General features: G+C 38.2%; 1 protein-coding gene across 1 annotated transcript in view; it reads left to right on the plus strand.

Moving 5' to 3' along the window:
• Window positions 1–23,346, plus strand: part of COL24A1 (collagen type XXIV alpha 1 chain) — a 112,817-nt gene that overhangs the window by 40,397 nt on the left and 49,074 nt on the right. Inside the window, exons 19-24 of the mRNA XM_058808081.1 lie at window positions 1,599–1,652; window positions 8,506–8,559; window positions 12,749–12,802; window positions 13,526–13,570; window positions 18,997–19,050; window positions 20,096–20,140. Coding sequence (XP_058664064.1) covers window positions 1,599–1,652; window positions 8,506–8,559; window positions 12,749–12,802; window positions 13,526–13,570; window positions 18,997–19,050; window positions 20,096–20,140 — 306 coding nt within the window. The remainder of the gene's footprint in view (window positions 1–1,598; window positions 1,653–8,505; window positions 8,560–12,748; window positions 12,803–13,525; window positions 13,571–18,996; window positions 19,051–20,095; window positions 20,141–23,346) is intronic.

Raw genomic sequence — 23,346 nt, forward strand, 5'->3', positions numbered from 1 at the left:
ATGTTTTTACCACTGTTGATATTTGACACTTTTTGTGTGATTGTTATGTTCACATTGGATGTAATCCCCAGAAGTGGCCTAATTAAAAATGCATAAGAATAAGGTCTAAGCTGCTTTTATTTCTAGTGGCTGGTGTTAATGAGCAAGTCAGATCCTAAAATGTGAAGCTTTATTACCAAGATTAGTATATGTGTCAAATTTTACTAGAGTGCTTAGGATATTAGATATTCTGGGACAATTGCTGTGGGGGGGAATGGACATGTGGATAATGTTTGAAACAAATCCACTGAGAGCTTTGGGAACTTGCAGATGACCATTTGGACTAGCTGGATTTGCAGGGAATATGTGAGATCACATTAATAACAGCCAGTAATTTCTCACAAGGATGGGAGTAGTCACAAATTCCTGTATTTACTGATTTTCAGCAGCTTTAAAGGCTTCTGTGCACTGCTGCCACTTCTGCTGGGTTTTTAGATGTTGAGGCAGAAAAGGCAATACTGCACAGGGTTACCTGGCTCTTGCTCACCTGTTTTAATGCTAATATCTGTCTCTTTTCAGTATTTCACTAAAAGCTGCCAACACTCACTGCACTGTCAATTTTCTAATGTACAATCAAGCCGATAACTGGTGAACATACTTAGATCTCATAAATGTCATGGGCCCTTAAATTCATTAACACTTTCCTTGTCCTGTAGAATTTACAGTATAAACATGAATTCTACAATAAAATTATGCATATTTGCTTAAGCTTAGATGGGAAAAATCATATTTTTTTTTTTTCAAAAGTGCAAGAATTTCCTCTTTCAGGATGAGGCTGATTCACATGCTTATCTTAAAAGTTATCTGTTCCTGAAAGAGCTGTGGATTTTAAGCACAAACTGAATGTGACCAGCCTTGTGACTTATGTTAAATTAATCTATGAGACCTCAGTCCTGCAAGTAATAGAAATTTACCTTTGTAGAATGAATTTACAATGAAGTCATTAATGTTAAAAATTAGAGAAATGTTTCCCAGGTCAGACCTTAATTTTGCTCAAGTGACATCTACTTATGGTGGCAGAAAGAGTCTGAAAATTTGGAAGAACAGATATAACTTAGAGAAATTTGGCCCATTTTTAGATGTGTTGAAATTTGTATATAATGAAGATACCATTACATGTGGATAGGACCTAATTTTATTGTTATTAATCACAAAACTGCCATTTCTTTGGCTGTGATTAGATACTTAAAATATATGTGTATAAACCAATATCTGTAGCAGTTACTTTCTGGATGTTTAAATAATAGGTAGTTTTTATTGTGAAATGTAGTTTTATTGTGAAAACAACTATATATTTAATGAGATTTTTATGTGATTCTCCCAGTTTTCTCTGTCCTAAACTAATTTGAATTTTTTTTGTTGTGACTTCAAAGAGATATGAAGAACTAGTTTTATAGTATCCAAAGAGAGGCAGATATAAAATTTCCTATTTAGTGAAAAAGTAATCTCAACTTTCTGTTGGCCTTTTTGTTAATAAATGTTTTTAAAATCCTCATAACCATCTGTTATTAAAAGATGAATTATCATCAGAAATCTTAACTGTCTGGATTCTTTTCAAGGGTAAAATTGGAGAACCTGGACCCCGTGGACCATTGGGTCCTCAGGGACCTGAGGTAAGAAATTGCTTGGTAGTGGTAAATTGAATGTTGGTTCTAAATGATGATAATAAGAGGTAAATGAGTTTGCTTCATAAAAGACTGTTTTCTTAGTTGAATTAGGGAAATCTTCTTATTCAGTCATATTTGATTAATTCATTCTCCTCCATAAAGTACAAAAAGATTCCAGCTCATAATTTTTTTCTGCAAAATGTTAATGTACAGGATCTGTGCATACAAAGTAGTTCTTCATTTGCTCATGTGATTAGGATTTGCTGTCTCTTGAATCCTGTTGTTATGGGGTACACCTGGAGTGAGACTCGTGTGATTTCTGAGGCACACTTCCATTTGTAAATATTAAAACATGTTTACAAATGGGATTTTCCATTTTCCAGGCCTGATTGCATATTTATCACTTAAAAGAAACACAGAGGATAAGTCACCTGGGAAGGGTTGCCAAGCAATTGTATCTGGAAGTGAAGTTTCCTAAGAAGTCCTGAGTGCTATGGAAGTCTGTGCAGAAACTCAGTCTCCAAATTGTCCCATTTTGGTGCTTTTTAGCATTCATTACCACAGGCTTTAAGGAAAAATGCTGTGGTCTGTACCAAAAAGACATGTTTATACACAGACATATGTATCTGCTGGAGAGATGAAAGCAGAAATTGTGGATTGTTCTTTCTAATCAGCCTCCTGCAATGAATGTATTTTGGGTTTTGTTTGGTTTGTGGTGGGGTTTCTTTGTTTGTTTGTGGGTTATCCTTTTTTAAAAAAAATATGAATGGAAGACATATACTAGTAATGATCCTTTTTCTGCCTTTACATGAGCACATCTCCTCAAACCAAGGCTCTATGCTCCTACCTTTCTTATTAGGCAAAAGCCCTCACTGAGGGAAAACCCACTGGAAAGTGCATTGTAGCAACACAAGGTGGTCTGCTGAGAATAAGTCCCTCTCATTTGGTCAAAGGGTGTGCAGAAGACACAAAGCCTGTGCATGTTGTCCACAGCTGCCACCCTCTGTGGCTCAGGATTTTATATTTTTCAAGACTCTTCATTGCATGATTTCTTTGCATAGCTTCCAGCAAGGGAGGTCAGTAAGGTAACTTGAGGCAGGTTAATCCCAAATTGTTGGTCTTGAGGCCTGTGTCCTGCTGCCTCTGCTGGTAGCCCTTCCTAGTTGCTTGTTCCAACACACACATGCTGCTCCTTTGTGTCTGGGGAAAAGATCATCCTGGGCTGCTTACCCTTAGGGCAGATAGAGATGGGAATCTTTCTGTCTGAAAAGCTCAGTATTTCCCCTTGCTCAGGAGTGCAGAACTACTTCATCATTAGAAGGCAAATAAGGTGCATGATGCTAGATAATTAAAACTTGGGTGTCCAGGCACTTTTTTTGAGTAATTGTCTGCAAAATGGTCAGTTTAAAACTGCAAAACAATGTTTCTCTTGATTTCAGTCATGCAAGACAGTTCCAAATAAACTAAGAGGTTTTTCCACCTTTTACTTCATAAAAATATGGTCACCATATGGCAAAACAGAAACAGAAGGGATGTAGGATAGCAGCATACTGGGATTTTGGACAAATTGAAGATATTAGAAGTTCTATAATGAAAGGAATTTAAAATAAGCAACTTAAAACTGAAGTCTGTATGTGTCCCTCCAGTTACATTGTCTTATAAAAATAAACTAGTTGTTGTTGCCAGAAGTTATTTAGACACAACCAAATATATGAAGTATGAGCAAATAATGTAGATTTTTCCACAAGAAAAGCCTCATCCAGTCTCTTCTTCCAAAGCCAGCCAGCTAGCAGGTCAGACAGGGCTGCTTTCCTTGTTCCTGTTTCATTATCTGAATGGTCAGACTTCCTGTGACCCCATGTAGAAAACATGCATTATATAGTATACTCAATGATCCCTTGATGTTTCTGGAAATAGAAGAATGTGATGAATTAGTGTCTTTCAAGTATTGAGAGTACTTTGGATTTAGTATAGATGTGACAATCCATACCATATGCCTTCTGTGAAAGATTTCATTTTTAAATCCCCCAAAACTTATATTGGGATTTGTTGGACTTTGCTGTGAGCAGGAGGAACAAGGCTGTGACTGCCCAGTGCAGAACCTCTCAAACTCTGCTTCCAGCTATTCCTCTCTCCTTTTGTCCAACATTAAGACAGTGGTATTTATAAATTCGTTTTGGGATTTATAAATTTGTTAAGAACCTGAGGAAAGAGCCTTTGATCTTTCCAGTGACACATTTGAGTGTTTCATTCCCAGTACAAAGAATAAGTAGTGCTGTCCCTGATTTTCTTCCCCTGTAAACTGCAGTAACTCTGGCACTCCAGCAGCTGAGCTCTGTAACTCTCTCTGCACACAGCTGTGGGAGCAGGGCAGGCAGACACTGATCATCCTCACGGGGTTTTGTGGGTTGAAATGCAGATCACCAGTGAGTTGCTTCCTAAATCTTTCCTCTGCAGCTGTGCAGCCAAGGTACACCAGGTCAGAGTTGAAATAAGCCACCCACCTCTAGCCAGGGTCCATTTGGGACTGCAGTGCTGCTGGCAGGAGGGCAGAGGGAGGGACAGAGGTCTGGCTCTTGCTCTCTGGGTGGCCAGACAAGTTCTGGCTGCAAAGTGACTCTTTCAGGGCAGGAGTCCTGCAGTGTCAGGCCAAATTCTCTTCTGGATGTGCTTCTGCAGAGCCAGGGTCTGTCGTGTGCCTGAATGCCTGCTGCTCACCAACCACTGGATATACTCAGTGAACACCTCATGGAGTGGAGTCTTCATCATTGCGCTGCTTTGTCATGCATCTGAAAATGAACCACCGAAATATAAAATTTCTGTAGAGCTTTGTTTTATTGGCATGACAACTGGAAAGTGCAGATCTGACTGTTCTAACCCACAATGTCTCAGTTTACTGTGTGCAATGAAGTATGCAGTGCTTATTGTTTATGTGAATGAAATTAGACAAGCCTTTGACAGGCTTCCACTTGTATTCAGAATATTTTATAGTTAAATTTTGCTCTAGGAATTGCATTTAATTATCCCCCCAAAAAGAGGGTGAGTTATAGTTCCCTTTGGATGTGCCTTGAGAGTGTTATAACTAGGTTTCATGTGAAGCAGAGAGAATTTTTCATTGTCTTCAATAGAACCTTTTCCATCTGTGCAGTATTGTCTTGATCTGAAGTCATTAGCTCACTCCTTCAGGAAGGTACCTGTATGGGACTCAGCTGGTGTGTTCCATGCTCAAGGCAGCAGCCTTACAAAAGAAAAGGATACATTCAAAAAACAGCAAAGAGTCAAAAAGGCAAACATTTTGTAAGTGAATCAGTGGCTGCTTTGAGGTCTTAATTTAAAAAAAACCTTTATTTTTAGTGCATGTTTCACATGCATTATCACATGATTTTTTGAGTTTTTGCAAACAATGCCAGGTGTGCAGTGATAACATAGTTTTCTGTTTCAATATTGCATCAAGTCAGTTGCATGCAAATGATTTGTAGGAAATATAGAAATAAAGATAATTTAAAGGCTGAACTAATTGTGTGCTCTGGCACATATCTGAGGAAATGCTCTTGTGAAATTGCTTATACTCTCTACTTGCCTTTGCACAGAATCTTCATCTGGTCCTTTCCCAAAGTTCTATGTCTGCATAACTCATGCTTTCAGAAGAATTGTAGGTTTTTGCAGAAACCTTCTTGAGATGATTTGATTATAATTAGTAATGAATCTCTAATAAGGTATCTTGTTGAAGTTCAGTAGCTACATCCAGTCAGTCTTGCTTCTCAAAATTTATTGTAAATTCTTATTGAAATTAATTTCAACCTGTGATTGAATGAACTCTTTTTGGAGCAAGGGAACCTGGTGACTGAAGGGGCTGTTGCACTCCCTGGAGACACTTTCCCTCCACCATGCCTCTCCACCCCTGTTTGTCCTGATCCCCTTGAGGGCAGCCAGGGGCATGAAGATGGGTGGCCAGTGATGCTGGCAAATGTCATGTGAAAATGGTTTGAGGTGACATTGTGCAAATGAGAGAGAATTCCCCATGGAAATGGAGTGTAATGTCTCAATACTTCTGATTTTCTGCTTCCATATTAGCAGCCACATAGGAAAACAAAAGAAAAGCAAAAGCTTGGCAGAGTGCTCATCTCTGGAGCACTGAGATATGCCCTAACATAGTAACAACTTGGTCATCTCTGCATTTTTTCAAACTAAACATTATATCAATAAATGAGAGCAATAAATATGTTAATTTTATATTTAAGTGTTCAGTACAAAAAGCAAAACTCCCACAGGAAGGATAAAGCATGCTTGTGTTGAGATAGTTGGCACTTCAGATTTCTTTGATGCCACATTTCTTTTGATTAAATGAAGTGGATTCTAAAGTGCTTTCCTGGCAAAAGACCACATCTGTAGCAAGATTTTGAAAATAATTTGTATCCTACCAGCTGCTGGGCTTCTGGCTGATGGAAATGAATAATCTGCATTTCCTTAGAGGTCAATACCAAGGGCTGGTTGGTTCTGAATAGTCTGGAAACTACATTGCAGCTGGAAACTATACGTTAATCTCCTGGCCTTTCACCTATGGAAGAATAATGAATTTTTAATCTGGAGTAATTTCCCATGGAACTGACTGCGGAATAATTCATTTCAAATTTAAGCATTGCCAGAGACACATCCCACTTCACTATGAGGAATCTGATTGGCAAATCATTATATGAAATACCATTGCAGAGGTATTTCAAGAGCTCCTTCCTGGTTCATTCTTTTTCTGGAATTGTCTAAAGTGGTTGTTTGTGTCCTGGATTATTACATTTATTCATGGATTATTAATGTGAGAACATCTTAGAAACAATGTTCTAATACTACCATAGCATCTGCCTTTTTTCATGGTTGTGCTCAAGAGGAAAAGTCTTAATCCATCTTCACAGAAAAGATAAAATTATGAGGATTTTAAATTTTTAAATGCATTGTTTAATGTTGATGTTCTCAGACAAGTAACCCTCTTGTATCCCAATACATGAAAAGATTTCAAAATACCATGTTTGTTCTACCTGCAATAGTACTTGTCCATGCCTACATCTCATGGTCCTTACTGAATTCCCTCTAGAAAAATTTAAACAAGTAAATAAATAAAGTAGATCTATTCATTCATAAAAGCATTAGAATCTTTCTTAATTAACATTTTTCTAGGCAGATTGTTTTCTGGAATGTTTATTGCCAAGAGGAAGTTGTCTGTGTCAGCATTTAGCATTTGTTCACACATTAGAAATGAGCAGATTTACAGATATGTGAAACAAGTCACCCCTTGGTAACTATTTAAGGTCTGTAAACAAGTAAATTTAAAATAAAAAAAGGACAAGCAAAAAAAATTTCTAAGGAATTGACTTAACTCTTCGATGTATTTCAGCAGACAGCAGAGGCCAGGATTTTAAAAACACCTCCTCTTTTGAACTGTCTAGAAATGGTGATGCAAGTGAGTGTTCTAGGTGTGAGCCTCAGGGCCTTGGTGACATGTAAATAATATGCTCTGTGCCACCTAGAGGCATGTTGGAATTGTTGCACAGCTCTGCTTGTAATTGCTTATTTATGGCAAAAGAAAAGGAAACCACTGTATTTCACAATATTTTCACAATACTGATGTATTGTGTAATATTGAGTGTTAGAGTTGCTGCCCATCTTCTGAAAACTCAGACCATTCTTACTCTTTTGTGGTTTTCTTTCAGACTCATTAGCATCCAACTGATTTTTAAAAATGGTTCTGTGTATGTGCTTTTTGTTTCCATTATTGGAAAAATATGCATATATTTTTATCTATAATGATTTTCTCTTAATGAAGAAGGAGACTTGTTCTTCCGAGTGTTAGACCATGGGTTTGGTTAGATGTAGTAATAAATATTTTGCTCAGAGGAAGTGGCAGTCTTGCTGTTTTCAGATGGTCAAAATTTAATGAAATGTGGAAGTTTATTAAAAAAGCAAAATCTTGTCCTGGGACTGAATGAGCAGTGTGCTAACTACAGGGTCAATTACCAATGCTTTATTTTATCCTACAAATGTAAGATCGTGGATTCTCTCTGGATGTTTATGGAATTTAACTCACTACTGCTTAACTACTACTGTATTGCATAAAGGCTAGTGGCACCATTTTTCTTTTCCTTAAAATACACTCATTTCTTCTAAAGCAATCTAGCTGGAGCTGAATTCCTCTGACCCAGAGGCCTCCTCATGGTGTCCCAAGCCAATACCTACTGGCCAGGTGGTTTGCAGTGATAATTTTGGTTGATTCCTTTCCTGTACATAATTACCTTTTCTTACAGCTTGACCTACACTAGAGTGTATTTCACAAAGGCCAGTTCTGAATAATGCTACATGCTGATGACCTTCAGTTAATGCCAGCCAGACCTTGATTATCACCTGCTGGTCTGGAGGCAAAAGCCTCTTCCCTTTTCTTAATCTTGCAGTGATCTTGTCCTTAACGTGGATTCAAGGGCTTCAGCTGCTCTCTCAACTTTATGAAAAGAGTAGTTGAATTCATAAGTACGGGACTTGATGCAGGCTGTTCTCTGGTGATTTTTTTGTGCCTCCAAACCAGTCCAATGGTTTAATTTCAAACATTGCTTAGCGGATAAAAAGTCTTATTGTGAGAGAAATTAAATCCATGCTGACATCTGCTAAATTGAGTTTAACAAAAACTGCCTAAAATCTGTCACTTATCCAAGTCCTTTCAAGGAAACATAATGGATTTTGACATTTTTTGGAATGGTAGAAGAAATTTATTTCTTGTTTCTGTGACTCAGGTTTATTAAATGAATGAACAGAATCAAAACAAGTACATTGAAAACATTCCTACTCTGCAAATCATTTGTCTGTATGATTTCTTTAGGGTTTTCCAGGAGATATTGGTGTACCTGGATTAAATGGCCCTGAAGGTCCTAAGGTAAGACTATATGAAAACATTTTAAAGATAACAGTAAATAGTGTTAATCTCTGAGGGAAAGGCTCTGAGAGATGGACACTGGCATTATGAGAAGATAATCCTACTGTCAGAATGCAGATACTTTGCCTCAGGTGTTTATATGAGGAAGTTATTTCAATGTTTAATGCTGTCCACACAGTTCTGAGAGTAATTACAGCATTAGGTGGAAGCTTGTAATGGCAAAATTAGTTTGAGAAAATGCTATGTAGCTAGAAAGTATCATATGTTTCACCTGTACTTAAATAGAATGCATGCCAAATGTATGCAGATCTTTGTATTACTCAGGTTCCACCTGCCCTAAGAATTATTTTTAACAATTTTTAAAAGAAATCATATTTGAAGGTATGGAAAATGTGTAAAATTTATGCACCAGATTAAATTATAGACAAAATAATAGATATAACAATTAAGGATAAAATTTATCTACAAAACTGTGCCAGAATAATTTAGCTTCTGCTCTTTGGTATATTAAATTTTTAGACCAAACTTAGGCAATAATTACACAGATAGAGTTTTCAATGAAGCTTGGAATAAAAGCAGATATAGGAAATTTTTTGTTGAATTGGAAATGGTAGAGACTAATAGAAAAAGTGCAGGTAGCTCAGAAATAACCCAAAGGAAAATGATTGGATGATATCTAAAGATTAACTGCTTGTTGAAAGGCAAATACCAACGAAGTTCCTCACTCATCAGCCTTGGGACTATTCTTACACTGTATTTTCTGTGGTGAATAGGCACAAGTATGGCAGAATGAAATCTGTAAATGAAACCAAGTTGAACATCTTTAGATTATCTAAAAAAATGCACTTTTTGCTAATTCATTCCACCTCAGTTATTTCAGTTTGATTCATGCAAGAACTAAAACAATAAATCCCATTATAAACTTAGACCAAAGACATTGCCAGATCTCTTTGAAATGAAAGCACAATAATGCAGTTAGAAAGCAAGTGAAATTGTAGAACATATGAGTCAAGATGTCTCATTAATGCCTCTGCTCAAAGCATGAGAATGCTTTATCTCTGTAGTACATTACTGGGCATTTTTATTCTAGAAGGACTCGGTCAAGTGAGACTAGATGCAGAAATAGTACTTGAATGGCTTTATTCTGAGGGACAGTTTGTTTATTAGACTAAAATGAAGGCCTTTTTTGACCTTCAAGTAAACCAGAGGGCAGAAACTGGTGAGGCAAAAGAACAGTGCAAGACCAACAATATAATTTGTCCAAGAACAAATCATACAGGTTGTCTTTGAGTAAACAGACATTTTCAAATAATCAAATTGCTGAAGCCATAGCCTATGTTTTCTGTATCTCTTCTCTTTCAGCCATGGCAAGAGCCTTTTACCAAAATAGACATTAATTGGCTAGGCAGGCTGAGAGCTAGTTATCTGATGGGGCAAATTGAGGAGAAGTTAAAATGTGTTTCTGAGGGTGTCCACCTTCAATTCTGATTTATTGCTTTGCTAACTTCTTTATATGTGTTTATGCATAATGTTAGCAGCCTTATGTGAATGAGTTTGTCCCACCATTGCAGTGGCTGTTGCTCTTGCGTTTGAGTTACCAGAGTGTTCACAAAAAAAACCCCTGTGGTGGTGAAAGACTCTGTCTAGGGAAAATACTAGAAGAGAAATACAGCAATTCTTGATCTGCAGTTCAGATTTAATTGCCCAAGATTATACGTGAACGATGTAACAGATCTAATCCCTGCTGCTCGGTTTGTTCAGTGAGATCGAATTGTTGCACATTATATCTGAGGAATTTGCTAGAATTCTGTTTCTGTTTAATACATATGTTACAGATTTGTTGCGTTTTCACACATTCCAGAGGAAAAAAGTTACTAAGAGGTGGACTATAAAGTTTGAGACTCCATGTTCCTTTGATACAGAATTACACAGCTGAACCAGATTTGTTGCTCTCCAGCACATTTGGTATTAGAGAGAAAAAGCTTAGACAGCCTGCCCTAGTCAGGGAGAACTGATGGCTTACATTTGAAAAGAAGGATTACCAAACTGGAAAAACTGTTATACTGCTCCCAGTACTGAGAGAGAAGCTCTGCATGACTTTGGAAATGTTTGGCTTTTGGGATTCCATCTGCCTTGAGTTGACTGCAGTTCTAAAATTTTCCTCCATCTTTTATTTTTAGAAAACTGTTCTCATTATGCTGCTATTTTCCTCATGTTTTTGTTTATGCTTCCTCAGAAGCAAAACCCATTTTAAAAGCCAAGAAAGCAGGGTAAGCTTTATTTTTTAGGAGTTGGTGTGGGATAAATTCAACTTCTTGGACATTTAAGCTCTATTGAGTGTAATCAGCTGTCTCTAAATGCCAGTAGAAGTTCTGGATTGTAAATGTTCCCCAAATTAGTGAAATAATCAACAAATCTGATCTTTCTAAATCGATGTTCAAAGGATTTATTATGTAATTTGGTCTACAGAACATTACTCAGCTTGGAAACAATATTTTAGGAGGTGTTTGATCTTGATCCACCGCTTATTAAAAAAATGGCAAAACACACTTTTTTTTTTTTTAAAAAGGGAATAAGAATGTTTTTAAGAAGTTCTGAAATAACTTTGCTTGTTCCCTATGTTATTCTTTGCAAGTATTTCTTTGCAAGAAAAGTGAGAGGAAAAGATGGTCAAAAAATGCTGACTTCTACTGTAGTTTTTCCAGCAGTGTGTGTTGTACCATGGAAGAAGCTAAGAGCTTCCTTCCCCTGTTAACTTATGTTTGTTTGTATAACACATTTTAATAAAGTGATTATTAGGAGCTTCACCTCTTCTGGAAGGAATGGTCAGCTGGGAAGTTATGTATGGGAAATACAGGATACCCCATTTGCTGACTCCTGTTTTTTTCCAGACACTTTGGCATATGTGCATTGCCTCCCTTCATTTTCTGTTTTTGCCTGAAACCTCAAGGAGGAGATGGAAATGTCATTTAGTATTAATCTTCAGTTTACAGCCTGGAATTTTTTTTCTGTATTCAGTTCAGTGCAGTGGAAGGGTGTGTACAGTAGCAGTGCTGCTGCCATTTGCACTGTGCAGTTACACTGCACTGAAATCCTTATGTCCTAATGGGCTTTGCTGTTAGACTAAACAGCTGTGCCAATGAGAAAATGTCATTACTAACCATAGGACAATATTACTTATTTAGTAATATTTTAATTACTGCTGAAAGCCCTGCTGTCACTTTTGTGGTGGTATGTCCAGCAGCCCTCCACCCCAGTCCTTCCCAGACTGATGGGCTCTTCCCTGACACTCCCTGCCTTGAGATGGGCTGTTCCATTTTTCTCTTCCATTTTGCTTTGCCTGCTGAGTAAATTGTTACTGGACCAGTGCCTGGACCAAAGTCTAGACTTCAGCTTCATTAGTACACAGTTAATAAGGCTTACACTTTCCACCATGGCTTTCCTCAGAGGATAATCATATCTCTCCTAAAGGGCAGCTTCTTTGTTCTTGTTGCTTTATCTGATATTGTTAAGCTTAGGTTTCCCAGAGCATTAATATGTTTACACTTTTTTTGTTGTGCTATGCCAGGTCAAGTGCTTTTCCCAATTATCCCGTTGTAATTGGGGTGCCCAAGGTTTTTGATACTCTGCTAGCTGCAAAGTCTTTTTAACAAAGTTTTGAAAATGTTAGTGTGAGCAGTCATGAAAACTCTGAGCTGGCAGAGGTTAAGGTGCTTTATCTCTGGGTAGCTGATTATTACCCTAATAGAAAAGTAGGGGCTGAAAATCACAAGTAGTTTTGGACAAGTTAGTGGTCTAAATTCACTTTGTAGTTTCTTCCCATTGCAATGTGTCAACATGTGTTGTTCTAAAGACTTCCTTAATACAAGGTCTGCACATTGATGATGGTTTAATCTTACAATGGTAGTGTGCTTTGCCTCTTCCAAAAGGAAGAAGCTGTTATATCGTGTTCAAATATTTTTTTTTCCTTCTCACAACACAAAAAGAATAATGCTTCAGCAAAATCTATGTAGAAGTTTTTATGATGCTTGGTTTTCTGCATCTTTGCCTGGCTTTATATGGGAAACACTATGAACCAATGTAAGACATTAGGTGTGCTGCCTCACTTTTGGGTTTGTAGGAGGAGAGAGACTAGACCAACATGATGAAAGTTGATGTAAATTCTCACTGTGTTTGTTTGCATGTTTAGGGAGCTCTGGGTGACCGAGGGCCTCCAGGGCCACAAGGCCCCAAAGGAGTTGAGGTAAGATGAAAAAATTATCTAATTAAGAGATTGTGTTTCCAAGTTGTGAGGGGTTAAGAGGGTTAGACAACAATGGTTAGATGTGCATGGTGTTGTCAAGCAAAATTTGAAGCCTCTTTTGCATTTTGGCAAGTGTTTTAAAAAAATTTTTAGCAGCCTTATGGGGATATGCATCCATTATGTGGTTTATTTTAATTTCAGTGGAATCTCATATTATATATGTCCAGAGCAGTATGTGGTTTTTCTAGTTGAACTGGGGAGATGGGAGGGAAGGGAATGGGAGCTGTATGGAAATAGAAAACATATACCAATTTAATTACAGTGTCATAGGTACTCCTAAGTAAACACTTAGACCCCTATTAACTGAAAGGGGAGAAAGGCAGTTCCTCATCTTATAGATTCATCAAGTATTCTTAATTCATCATCATAAAAATAAAAGCTTATATCTTGAATGCTAAAAGTAACTAACATTAAAAATAATTTAGTTGGTGATTCTGAAGGTAGAACTCTAGACTTCTAAGGGGCTAAATGATGGGTTTCTGTGCCAGATACTGAGTGAGTGAAAGCACAGTGGTCTGTTTCCAGGTGTTTCTATCAGACTTGGACTCAGGCAAACCCACATGAAGCTTAGGATGATATAATAAATACAAACAGTTATCTGCAGACTTTCTTTTTTAAAACTGGACTTGTCACCAAGGTCATTGAAGTCCTGATTTCTTTTAGGGAGAAGTGGGACCAGCTGGACCTGTTGGAGGAGTCGGCCCAAGAGTAAGTATGAGGAATTTTGGTAGGGCAGGCTGTTTTTCAGTAGGAATATTGCTTTGAAATGTAAGTTTACTGTGAGAAGTGATAAAATGGCATCTCCTGATTGAATGTGTGTTTTTCCTCAGAACATGCTCAAAGCAGAGCTGGGAGGGGAAATGATTTTCCATACAAAGGGTTTGAAAGGAAATCACTGCTGTAGTGCACGAAATATAATGCTCCTCTGAGACAGATGAAACTGCCATGCACCTCCTAGGGACTGAACCAGCTGATATATCAAAATATTTCAACTGGGGAAGAACCTACTCAGCTCACAGGGAGCAATGTAAAGGATGTATGCTTTAAGAAATCTACCAGAAACTTGGCAGATAGTTACTGAAAAGAATAAAACTGCAAAGTCACAATAAACATGCTGTTTATGCTGACATGTTTTAAAAGTTAGCAGTTTAAAACTATCATCCAATTTTTTTGTTAGTTATAAAACTATACTCTTGTCTAAGAGTATTTCAATGGTCTTGAAGCTTATTTTTAGAAAATTTCTCTGCTAAAATGGATACTAACCTGCTCTAGGAACTACAGGAGTGTCTGTAAGTTTATTGAGTGTAATTTGATCTTCTGCCTTTACGTGATTTGATTATGTGTGGTAATCACTGACTTGCCTTTCATTCTGGATGACTTCCCATTTCTTGCATGAGTTTGAGAGTCTTTTCCACTGTTTTCTGCTTTTGGAGTGGATATATGCATATGTCATTTTTCCTGTTCAGTAGCTAGTCAAAGCTGGGAATTTGCTTTCTGTTAAAAATTATATTAAAATATTTATTTGCCACATAGATTAGGTGTTAAGACAAACAAACTCATAGCAAAACAAAAAAAGGCAAAAGACCAAACACAGCTTTCCCACAAAAGTCTCTCTGTTTTTCAGCTGAGGAAAACATGCAAAAAATTAAACAGAATTTCAAAACATTCTGTAACTTAGTTCAATATTGATTTTAATCTGTCTGAGCTTCTGCTGAGAGCCTCATGGAAATTTTTATTTTGGCTGCATCATTGTTTGAGTCTCCTCCTTGGGCAGGGCTTCATGGCTGGACAGCAGCTCCCATGTCGTGCTGTGGCCATTGGAAAGGAAGATGCTGCAGTGGGTGACTCATGGGCAGTGAAACACCACCTTCCATCCCCCACATCACCGGCACGCACAGGCCACCATCAGCCGCTGTCAGAGTGACCCAGGAGGAAACATTTTTGTGTAACCTAGCAAAGTGAAATATGTTTTATCTATTTTGGGTCAATTTGACCTAATTATTAAAGTTTTTCTTTCTCTCAGTGGGAAATGTGCACACCATCGGCATGCCTTATGGCTCTCTGGTTTCTCTCTCACAGCAAGCAGCTGAGAGCAGAGTATGTGCATCTGAAGGGAGCCCCAGGGTTGCTGGCTCTAGACATTTTTTAGTAGCTTGCTGGCTGACATACTCCTGAAACGAGAGATAGGGGAAAAGGGAATTTTTCTTGATGGGCAGCTCTGCCTGTTTTTCTTCCTTGTCCAGGGGCCCAGAGGCTCTTGCCTGGATTCTCTGGCTTCTCTGGACTCCAGCTGTTTCACAGCTCCAGGCCAGCTTGTTTGTGCTGCTGCTCTGCACTCTGCTTCCACCTCTGCTTGTCCTTGGTGCTGCCCTCCCACATGTGACACACGCCGAGTGTGTGGGTGAGAGTCACAACCAGGGCTGAGATCTCACACAGTGTAGCAGGACTGAGCCAATAAGCTGCTGAACACATCTGTCTTTTTAAATTATGCTTGCTTGACTGCAGTTTGATGTTCATTTGGTTTACATAGCTTTTGCTTCCATCTTCAGTGAAAGGAGTTTTAAGAAGTGGATGTTGCACCTGAAAGTAAACACTGTCCCTACTGTGTTGTCACTGAACTCATTAAATGGCCATGGGGGCAGAGGAGGGACCTGAAGAAGGGGTCTGGCTGTGCATGGCCCCAAGGCACCATCAGCTGTCAGCTCTGTCTTTAGCTGACAGATATGTTTAAACTTGTGTTTTGCAGCCTCCAGGAGTGGGAATTCTTCATTTTCCTCATCAATCTGCTTCAGTTGTTTGCCTGGTTTACAGTCCTTTTTTCTAATGTCTGACTGTTTTATCTGGAAGTCTTGCCTGTGTTTTTCTCACTACAGCCTTGCTTCTTGCCCCACAAGCTTTATTTGTGGGCAAGGTTAAATAGGTTTGTTCTCTTCTCAGCCACTGTTACCTTAATTTGCTGGGCTTGTCTGAGGTAGGTAAAGTATCCTTGTAGGTGATGTACTGTAAACCCTTCATTATTCTTGCGAAACAATAGCAGAGCAGGTTTCTAGTGCTTCTGGAATCCTCATCTCTTTTACAATTTCTGGTCAAAATATCCAATCCCTAGTTCAGGTTTGTGCTTGTGGCTAGCTGGCAGCCATAAAATGTCACCTCATTTTTCTCCCTCCTTCCTGCCCTGCCCTTTTTTCTACCATTTGCTTTTAAAAACATGAAAGAGACCAAAGACCCCTGGGACTCACCTGAGCAGTGCTGCCATCAAAACAGATTGTCTTCTGCTGGAACAGAAGTGAATTTGAACCTGCACAGGGGTTCTCAGTCCCCGCTCAAAAAAGAACTTCCAGGTGTCTAAAGCAACTAGAGACAAAACTGAGGATGTTCCCCTGCTTACTCAGGATGTATCTCAGTTCCAAAGACCTCAGTCTGTCTCAACTTTGGAAGAGGTGTTTGAGCTGAATCTGATCACATCAGTGGATGTTTCATTAATTCCTTTCCAAACCTTCCTACCCATTCTATTCCAAAATCAAATACTTACATTCTCTTAAATTAATCCTTCTACAATGAAAAAAAAAAAAAACCACCTGATTTTTTTGGTGCTTGCTTATTTGTCCCATAAAACTACAGGAATTGCCCTACTAAAGATGTGTTTATTCAGTGTCCACCCACTTAACCCTCTCTCTCAAAGGCTATCCAAATATTAACACTGTAACTGTCAGTGTAGCTCAGCTCACTCAATGCAAGCATTGGTGCTTTTTTTGTTGTTTTTTTTTTTTTTTAGTATCTTCATTGCTTGAGAAGTAAATGCCTTTAAAAGAGTGAAGATTGTTTTAAACCAGAAAGTAAAAAGGAACTGTTGCAAGTTGATTCCTTTCTGAGCTATATGTGTTAAACAGAAGCTGGAATTTATGTAGTCACAAGATGAGCAGTTTCTCCTGATGATAGTGGAAAATGTTCTCAACTCTGCCCCACACCCCCAGTGCAGTATTTTTTGGAAGTGCCTGCCTGTGGGCTGAAGGCATGTGGGAAGCCTATGGAGGGATTGAAATAGAATGATAGTGAGAGATATTTATATCCACACCTGTACGTACCAGTTGTGAGGTGAAAGGAAGCACACTTGGTTGCTGTTTCATGAAAAAGAAGGGTAGAACTTGCAGTTAATATTTTAGGAAACAAACATTTCCTTTGGGATTGCCCTGCCCTGGAAGAGTAATTTTCTCAGAGGTTTGCCAGTAGAAAAGCAGCCATCCCTACTTTAACCTTCTGTCAGTGGCTTTTCCTCCATGTGTAAATGTATTGTATTTCTGTTTAAAGCCAAATCCATGTGTTTCAGATTGCTTTACCAGTTAAATCCACTTGTTCCATTTTCTGATCAACTTCCATCTGTTCTATGTCCTTTGCAGCTAGTATATAGCTGAGGAGTGACAGCCAAGAAACCTTTACAAGCTGTAACTCCAGTTCAGCTCTCATAAGGCTTAAAATTATCAAGGCAGTTTATAGGGGCCACTGCTTTTCTTTTGATGAATTTCACTTTAAGCATTTTTATGTTACAGTCTTGCTGTATAGAAAGACCTTAATTTTTTTACAGCAAAGTAGTCCAACAGTATGTAGTGACCTGCAGAAGCCCATCACTTGTTCTTTGTTAAGCCTTGTGGAAAGACATGACTTGCTTTATCTGGTTCTCTCAGAACTTCTCTTCATGGTCATTTCTCCCTACATTCTTGGCTATTCCATATATTAGTCCATTGGCAACAACAGAAATATGTTCCTAAAGTGATTTTATTTATTGAAATTTGTTGGGCAGAATGAAATCACTCAGGTGGACAAAGAGAATGAGAGTAATAGAAAGGGATTAACACAAGTCATGGAACATGCTGAGATAATTTAATGCCATTTTATCCATATAGAGAATTTCTCAGATGCTCAGAAATTAACACACACGTACTCTGAAAGACAGGAACACAGCAGCTGAAGCAAAAGAGCCAAATGAAAAAATGCCATCTCTTTTTAAGAAAAGTTTTATTATCTGTTGCCTTACTTGCTCTTTTCTCAGCTTATGTGGAATGGAAAACTTTTACTACAGACTCTGGTGATTCCAATTATTCAGTTTGCTGGAGCAGGCACTGGTCATTTCTTTTTAGGACCCATCTGCATGGTTTTGATTCTGAATCATTAAAATGTTGAATTAATTTTCTCTCTCCAGTTGTCAGCCTCCAGCAATCTCATCAGCAACTTGCTCAAGAGCCAGGTCCAGTCCCCTGGACCTTTGTTTGCTGGACCAGGGCCTTTTCCTCAGAGCAGATGGGGAAAGTCTGTCTAGGCAGGTCTGTGCTCTCCAGATAGACAAATGGTCAGGCCAGGTTTTATGTGGTAGAGGAAGTAAAGTGTACTGGGAGAGAAAACAATTTCTTAAAAGGGAGACATAATTACATTATAAACATCTAATTGAAAATTAAGGGGGAAAGCTTTCTGGTTTGTGTGCCTTTGTGAGTCTGTGTGAGTGATGACAGAGGGAGGGATGCATGTTGTGAAGTGCTTCAAAGATCCTGTCCCTTTGTGATCCTGCTCTGATTGATGTTGCTGCATTTCTTCTGGCTAGCAGTGCTATTACCACAGTATCATGGCAACCAGATCTGTCAGCAGCAAAATGCTCGTGGAGAGAAATGAGGCTCAAAATCACCATAAGGAGATGGTGTTTGAGCTGATTTTGTCTGGTTCAGGAAGGACAGTTATGACAGCAGTCCCTCAATTCTAAGTATCAAATTTTATTAGTGTTGAGTCCCTGTTATGCTGGAATTAACCAGGAGAGAACATTGCCTTGCCCATTTTTTGTTTCCCTAATATGTTTTTTCAATGTGAAATTAAAATGTGTTTCAATCTTGGATTGTGACAGTTTTTCCTCAGTGTTAACTGCTGTTAGACCTAATACAAATTTTGCTTACTGCTCCAGTATTTGATGAAATATTAAACAATGTATTTTCAGATACAGATTTCTAAATACACTTGCTTAAAATTTTTATATTAATTATTACTAAACTGTACATTTTTAATGCCTGTATTTTGATAAATGGATAAACTGGGATGAAATTATCTTTTTGAAATAAAATATTTACAATATTTTATTCTAATCCTTACTTTAGGGAAAGCCAGGACAGAACGGTTATGTAGGTGACCCTGGACCAGAAGGTTTGAAGGTAAGTGATGGTTTTATTATGAAATAAATAGAATGCATTTGGAATAGAGTTATACACAGCTATTTACAGTGACATACCAGTGAAAGCACACACGCTTCCAAAGAATATAGTTGTGTATCATACTGATGATTCTGTTTCTTGCAAGATCCCATTTTGAAAAAGGAGAAAATCATGCAGGAGGCAGGATTTCTAGGAGACAGGGATGTGTGAGCAAAGACTGCACCTGCTAAAATGAAATTGAGCAGCCTGGAAATGTGAGGGTACCTGGACCAGGGGGCAACAAGGGGCTCAGGGCAGTTCCTACACTGGCAGGGTTTTGGAAGTGTGAATGGGGATGAGATGAAGTGCTGCAGCTCAAAGGAGGAGCTCCTGGCAGCAGAATTTCCCAGTGGTGACCTGCAATCTGTGTAAACAGTGCACAAATAACTGTTTATCATTATTAGATAACTGGATTATAGTCCCAGCCAGATAAGCAATAGTGCTTACACACCCAGCTTCCACCTGTGAAACACACAGCAGAATGTTCCAGTTATGTAAAAGTGTTATTTTGGAGAACAGAATTAATCAGTACTTAATGACAGTTTCAAGATTTTGGGGGAAGGGGGAGAAGTTTGTTAAAATGTCATTCAAATGTCGATTTTCCTAATATTTCATAACAAAATTACAGTAATCAATAAAGTGCACAGGCAATATCTGCTTTTAAGGCAGTAGTGAAATAGTGAAGGTATTTTGCTGAAAGCCTTAAATAAAAATAGAATAATTAATTTATAGTGTTTGCTGACCTAATGTGTTTTGTGAGCACTTAATTGATAGTTTTTATTTGTGCAGGCAAATCCTGAATATATTAGGACATCATTTTACCAGATCAAAATTAGCCACTGACAAAATAGGTTTTGGTTAGTTAATTTTAGCTTTTAAAGTTGTAATTGGCAGATGTAATTTAGAAAATAAGGAGGCTCCTAGGAAAACAGAGGACTTTAATATACACATATGAAAGAAATTACTTTTCTAGTGAACTCAGTTATCTGTTTTCTGCATTTAACAGGGAGAAAAAGGAGACCAAGGAAACCTTGGAAAAACTGGTGAAGCAGTAAGCTTGAATTCTCTTTCTGGTTTAATTTTTAATTCTGTTTTATTTGTAAGCGAATGAATAATTGGTTGCAGACATTTCTGATGAAGTTTGCTGTATTCAAAGCTGTAGTATGTCAGTTATACCTTTGTAATCTTTAAGATTCATACTCTTTAAAGAAATTTCCCCTTTTAAACATTTTCCAAAATTAACTCTACTTTTCTCCCAGCATGTTGTGTGAATATTGCAGTTGGTTGTAGGGATTTTCCAAGGCATGTTCATGTAAGTGAGCAAGTGATCCTTTTCCACTGCATCATTTGAGAGGCTGCATTTAGCCTGAGATGTACTTTGCAGGCTTGTTCTCTCTCTGCTCCATAAAATCACAGAGCTCAAGGTGACCTTGTGGTGACATATAATCCATCCTCTTCTGCCTAGGCAGGATCTGTTATCTTTGCATAATTTCTGACAAATATTTGTCTAACCAGTTATTAAAAAGTTCCAGGACCAGGGCTTCTCTATTTTTTAAAAAGTTATTTCACTTGTGTAACCTGATTCCTTTCTGCTGGAAACAGCATTTTACGTATGGTGGTTGTTATTCTGTGCCTCTTTCATTCTTTCTTTTCAGGCTTAACAGTCCCAATTCAATTAGCCTGTTATGTTTTTGAGATAATTTAAGTCACATTCTAACTCCCCTGTAGTCTGTTTCCAATTCATCCAAACATCTATGACTCCAGCTTACTGCCCAAGCTGCTAAGAGTGCTGAGAAAGGAAACATTGCTTCCTACAAGCCTATTTCTTGTATAGACATGCTCCCTTTTACAGTAGTGTGTTGTTATTCAGTTTGAGATCCACAACCTCCTATCCTGCTTTTTTTAAAGGCATGATCTCTCTCAGTTCTTCCACTGCAGGTGCTTTTTTAGTTGATAGTTGTCACTGAAACATACCACGTTGGAATTCTCTCTGCTTAACTTCATCCCCTGCCCTTCTGTATTTTAACTTTTGTCTGGGATTTATGAGCAGATGTGAGCTTGTTGGCCTATGCTTGAGTTACCCAAATATTGTGTAGAACATGATTAAATTGATTTTATTTCTGGAATTCACCTATGCTGAAGAGAGATACCACACTTTGGTTTGGGCTTAGTGCTGTACTTCTCACATGAACTCTGTTCAGCTTAGTGGGTAGCCAGAGTCAGCTCCCCATTGTCTGCACAGCACTGAGCAGATGTACCTGAGCCACCTCATCTAATGGTTGGTGACTGCAGGAATGGGACAAACTGCTGCTGGTCAGGTCAGCTCCACTGGGCGCTCTGGAGGTTGTGCTCTGGGGAAGGGCACTGAGAAGCCGGACTCTCAGTCTGTTAAAAGCATCTGCTGACACAGGAAGCAGCAGTGTCATGACATTACATAGGGTCCCCTTGAAAGTCATGCAGCATATCTCTAAGGGTGGCTTTTATTACATGTGAATTCTGTCTTTCAGCCTGTAACATGTTAGGCAAAACTGATAGCATTTACTATGTTTTACAGTGACATGCACCAAAACCCTCAACAAAAGACAAAGCTGTGCTCAATCTCGAATCCTTACATCAATACTAGTACATGAAACAGCCACAGAACCTAGTTACTTAACTTTCTGGATTTGACATAGAATTTTTTTTTTTTTTTGCTCCAAAGTGGGCTTGAATTCAGTGGACAAATTTTGCACAATTCAGATATTTTGTATGGGCATAATGTCTTTCACCACTAGAAGAGCTCCATTCTATGTAGTAATTACTAGCTCAAACACATAATCAATGATGATATGTTGCAGTGATGTTAAATAAAATCATGACACCAGCTACCTGACTATAGTCAGGGGCAAGCTGCAAGAATGAAATAATATTTTCTATGCCAAACAAACCCTGTTACAGTCTTGTAAAGAAAGACAATTATGGCCAATCATTAATTGCCATTTCCCACTTGTGATATTTGGAGAACTTATGTGATACAGAATGGCACACGATACCTGAAAACCAAAATAGTTTCTAAGTTATTGATAAATATTTCTTATTTTTACCTGTGGATTGTAGAATATCTTTTGCTTTATGGACATTTATCTAATCAAATGAGCTTCATAGGCCCTTGATGTGTCGTGACCTTTGCATTATCTGGCAGCAGAGGACCTGTGCCCACTACATGATCTTTAGGGGGATAATATATATTTTGTTGTCATTGAGGCCAGTGGTGAAACACCAAGAGGAGACACAAGCACACTCAACTCATAGACCTTTCAAAACCCCTTTCCTTCACCTTATTCACCACTGCAATCTGTTACAGTTAAGCTTTTCCAAAAAGAATTGAGAAGTACTAACAGGAAGAATATGGTTTTTCTCATACGCATAAAATGCTTTTCCAGACCTGAGTCCTGATGCAAAATATTCACTTCTGTATGCTTTGGACACAGACCTTGCTTCCAGCTTCTCAACAGCTTCTGTTTGTAACAAGTAATTTCTCTTTCCCTTGGCATGCACACGGAGTATGGACTTGTTAATTCACAGATAAATGCACTCACTGCTATTCAGCATTGGCTCTGGCGGCATGAGCACATCTCTGGAATCAAACACGCCACACACAAACAAAAAAAAAAAAATTTGAAAACCAAAGTGCAAAAGCAAAGTACAAGTGCTACCAACCACTGGGACAGATTTTGAGATGGAGTCAAAGAAAGGGGCATATCTGTCCTTACTGATGCCTTGTGCAATTTGTGTGCTACCTGGTGCTTGGTGGCACTAAATACAGAGAGGAACTGTACAAATAGCAGTAAAAAATGTGCAACTACTGTAAAGTTTATTCAATATTAAAGGCAAAGGGGAAAAGAAATTGGTAAAATGTTGATAATAAGCCCAATGTCTAAAGAATTTTGTGTATTTGGTTTTTCCCTTCTGCACCGCGACCTCACCAGCTTCTCCTTTTGGCTTGTCTATGGTTTTTCTGTTTATTCATTACATCTATGGACAGACTTCTTCAAATTTCAGGATGTAACACATATTTTCAATTCCATGGTTAAAATATATTGTACTGGTTCTTAGCAGTGGGGAATCCATCATAGCATTTCAGTTTTCCAAATGACAACTAGTGCATTTCCTGAATAAGCTGTCCAAAGAAGCAATTTTGCAATCATAAATCCTGTAAATGCTGAATTCATTGAAAATTATGCCATGACCACATGTACCTGTCTGCAATTGATACCA

This window comes from Ammospiza caudacuta, chromosome 7 (assembly GCF_027887145.1).
Source record: "Ammospiza caudacuta isolate bAmmCau1 chromosome 7, bAmmCau1.pri, whole genome shotgun sequence".
Lineage (NCBI taxonomy): Eukaryota > Metazoa > Chordata > Aves > Passeriformes > Passerellidae > Ammospiza > Ammospiza caudacuta.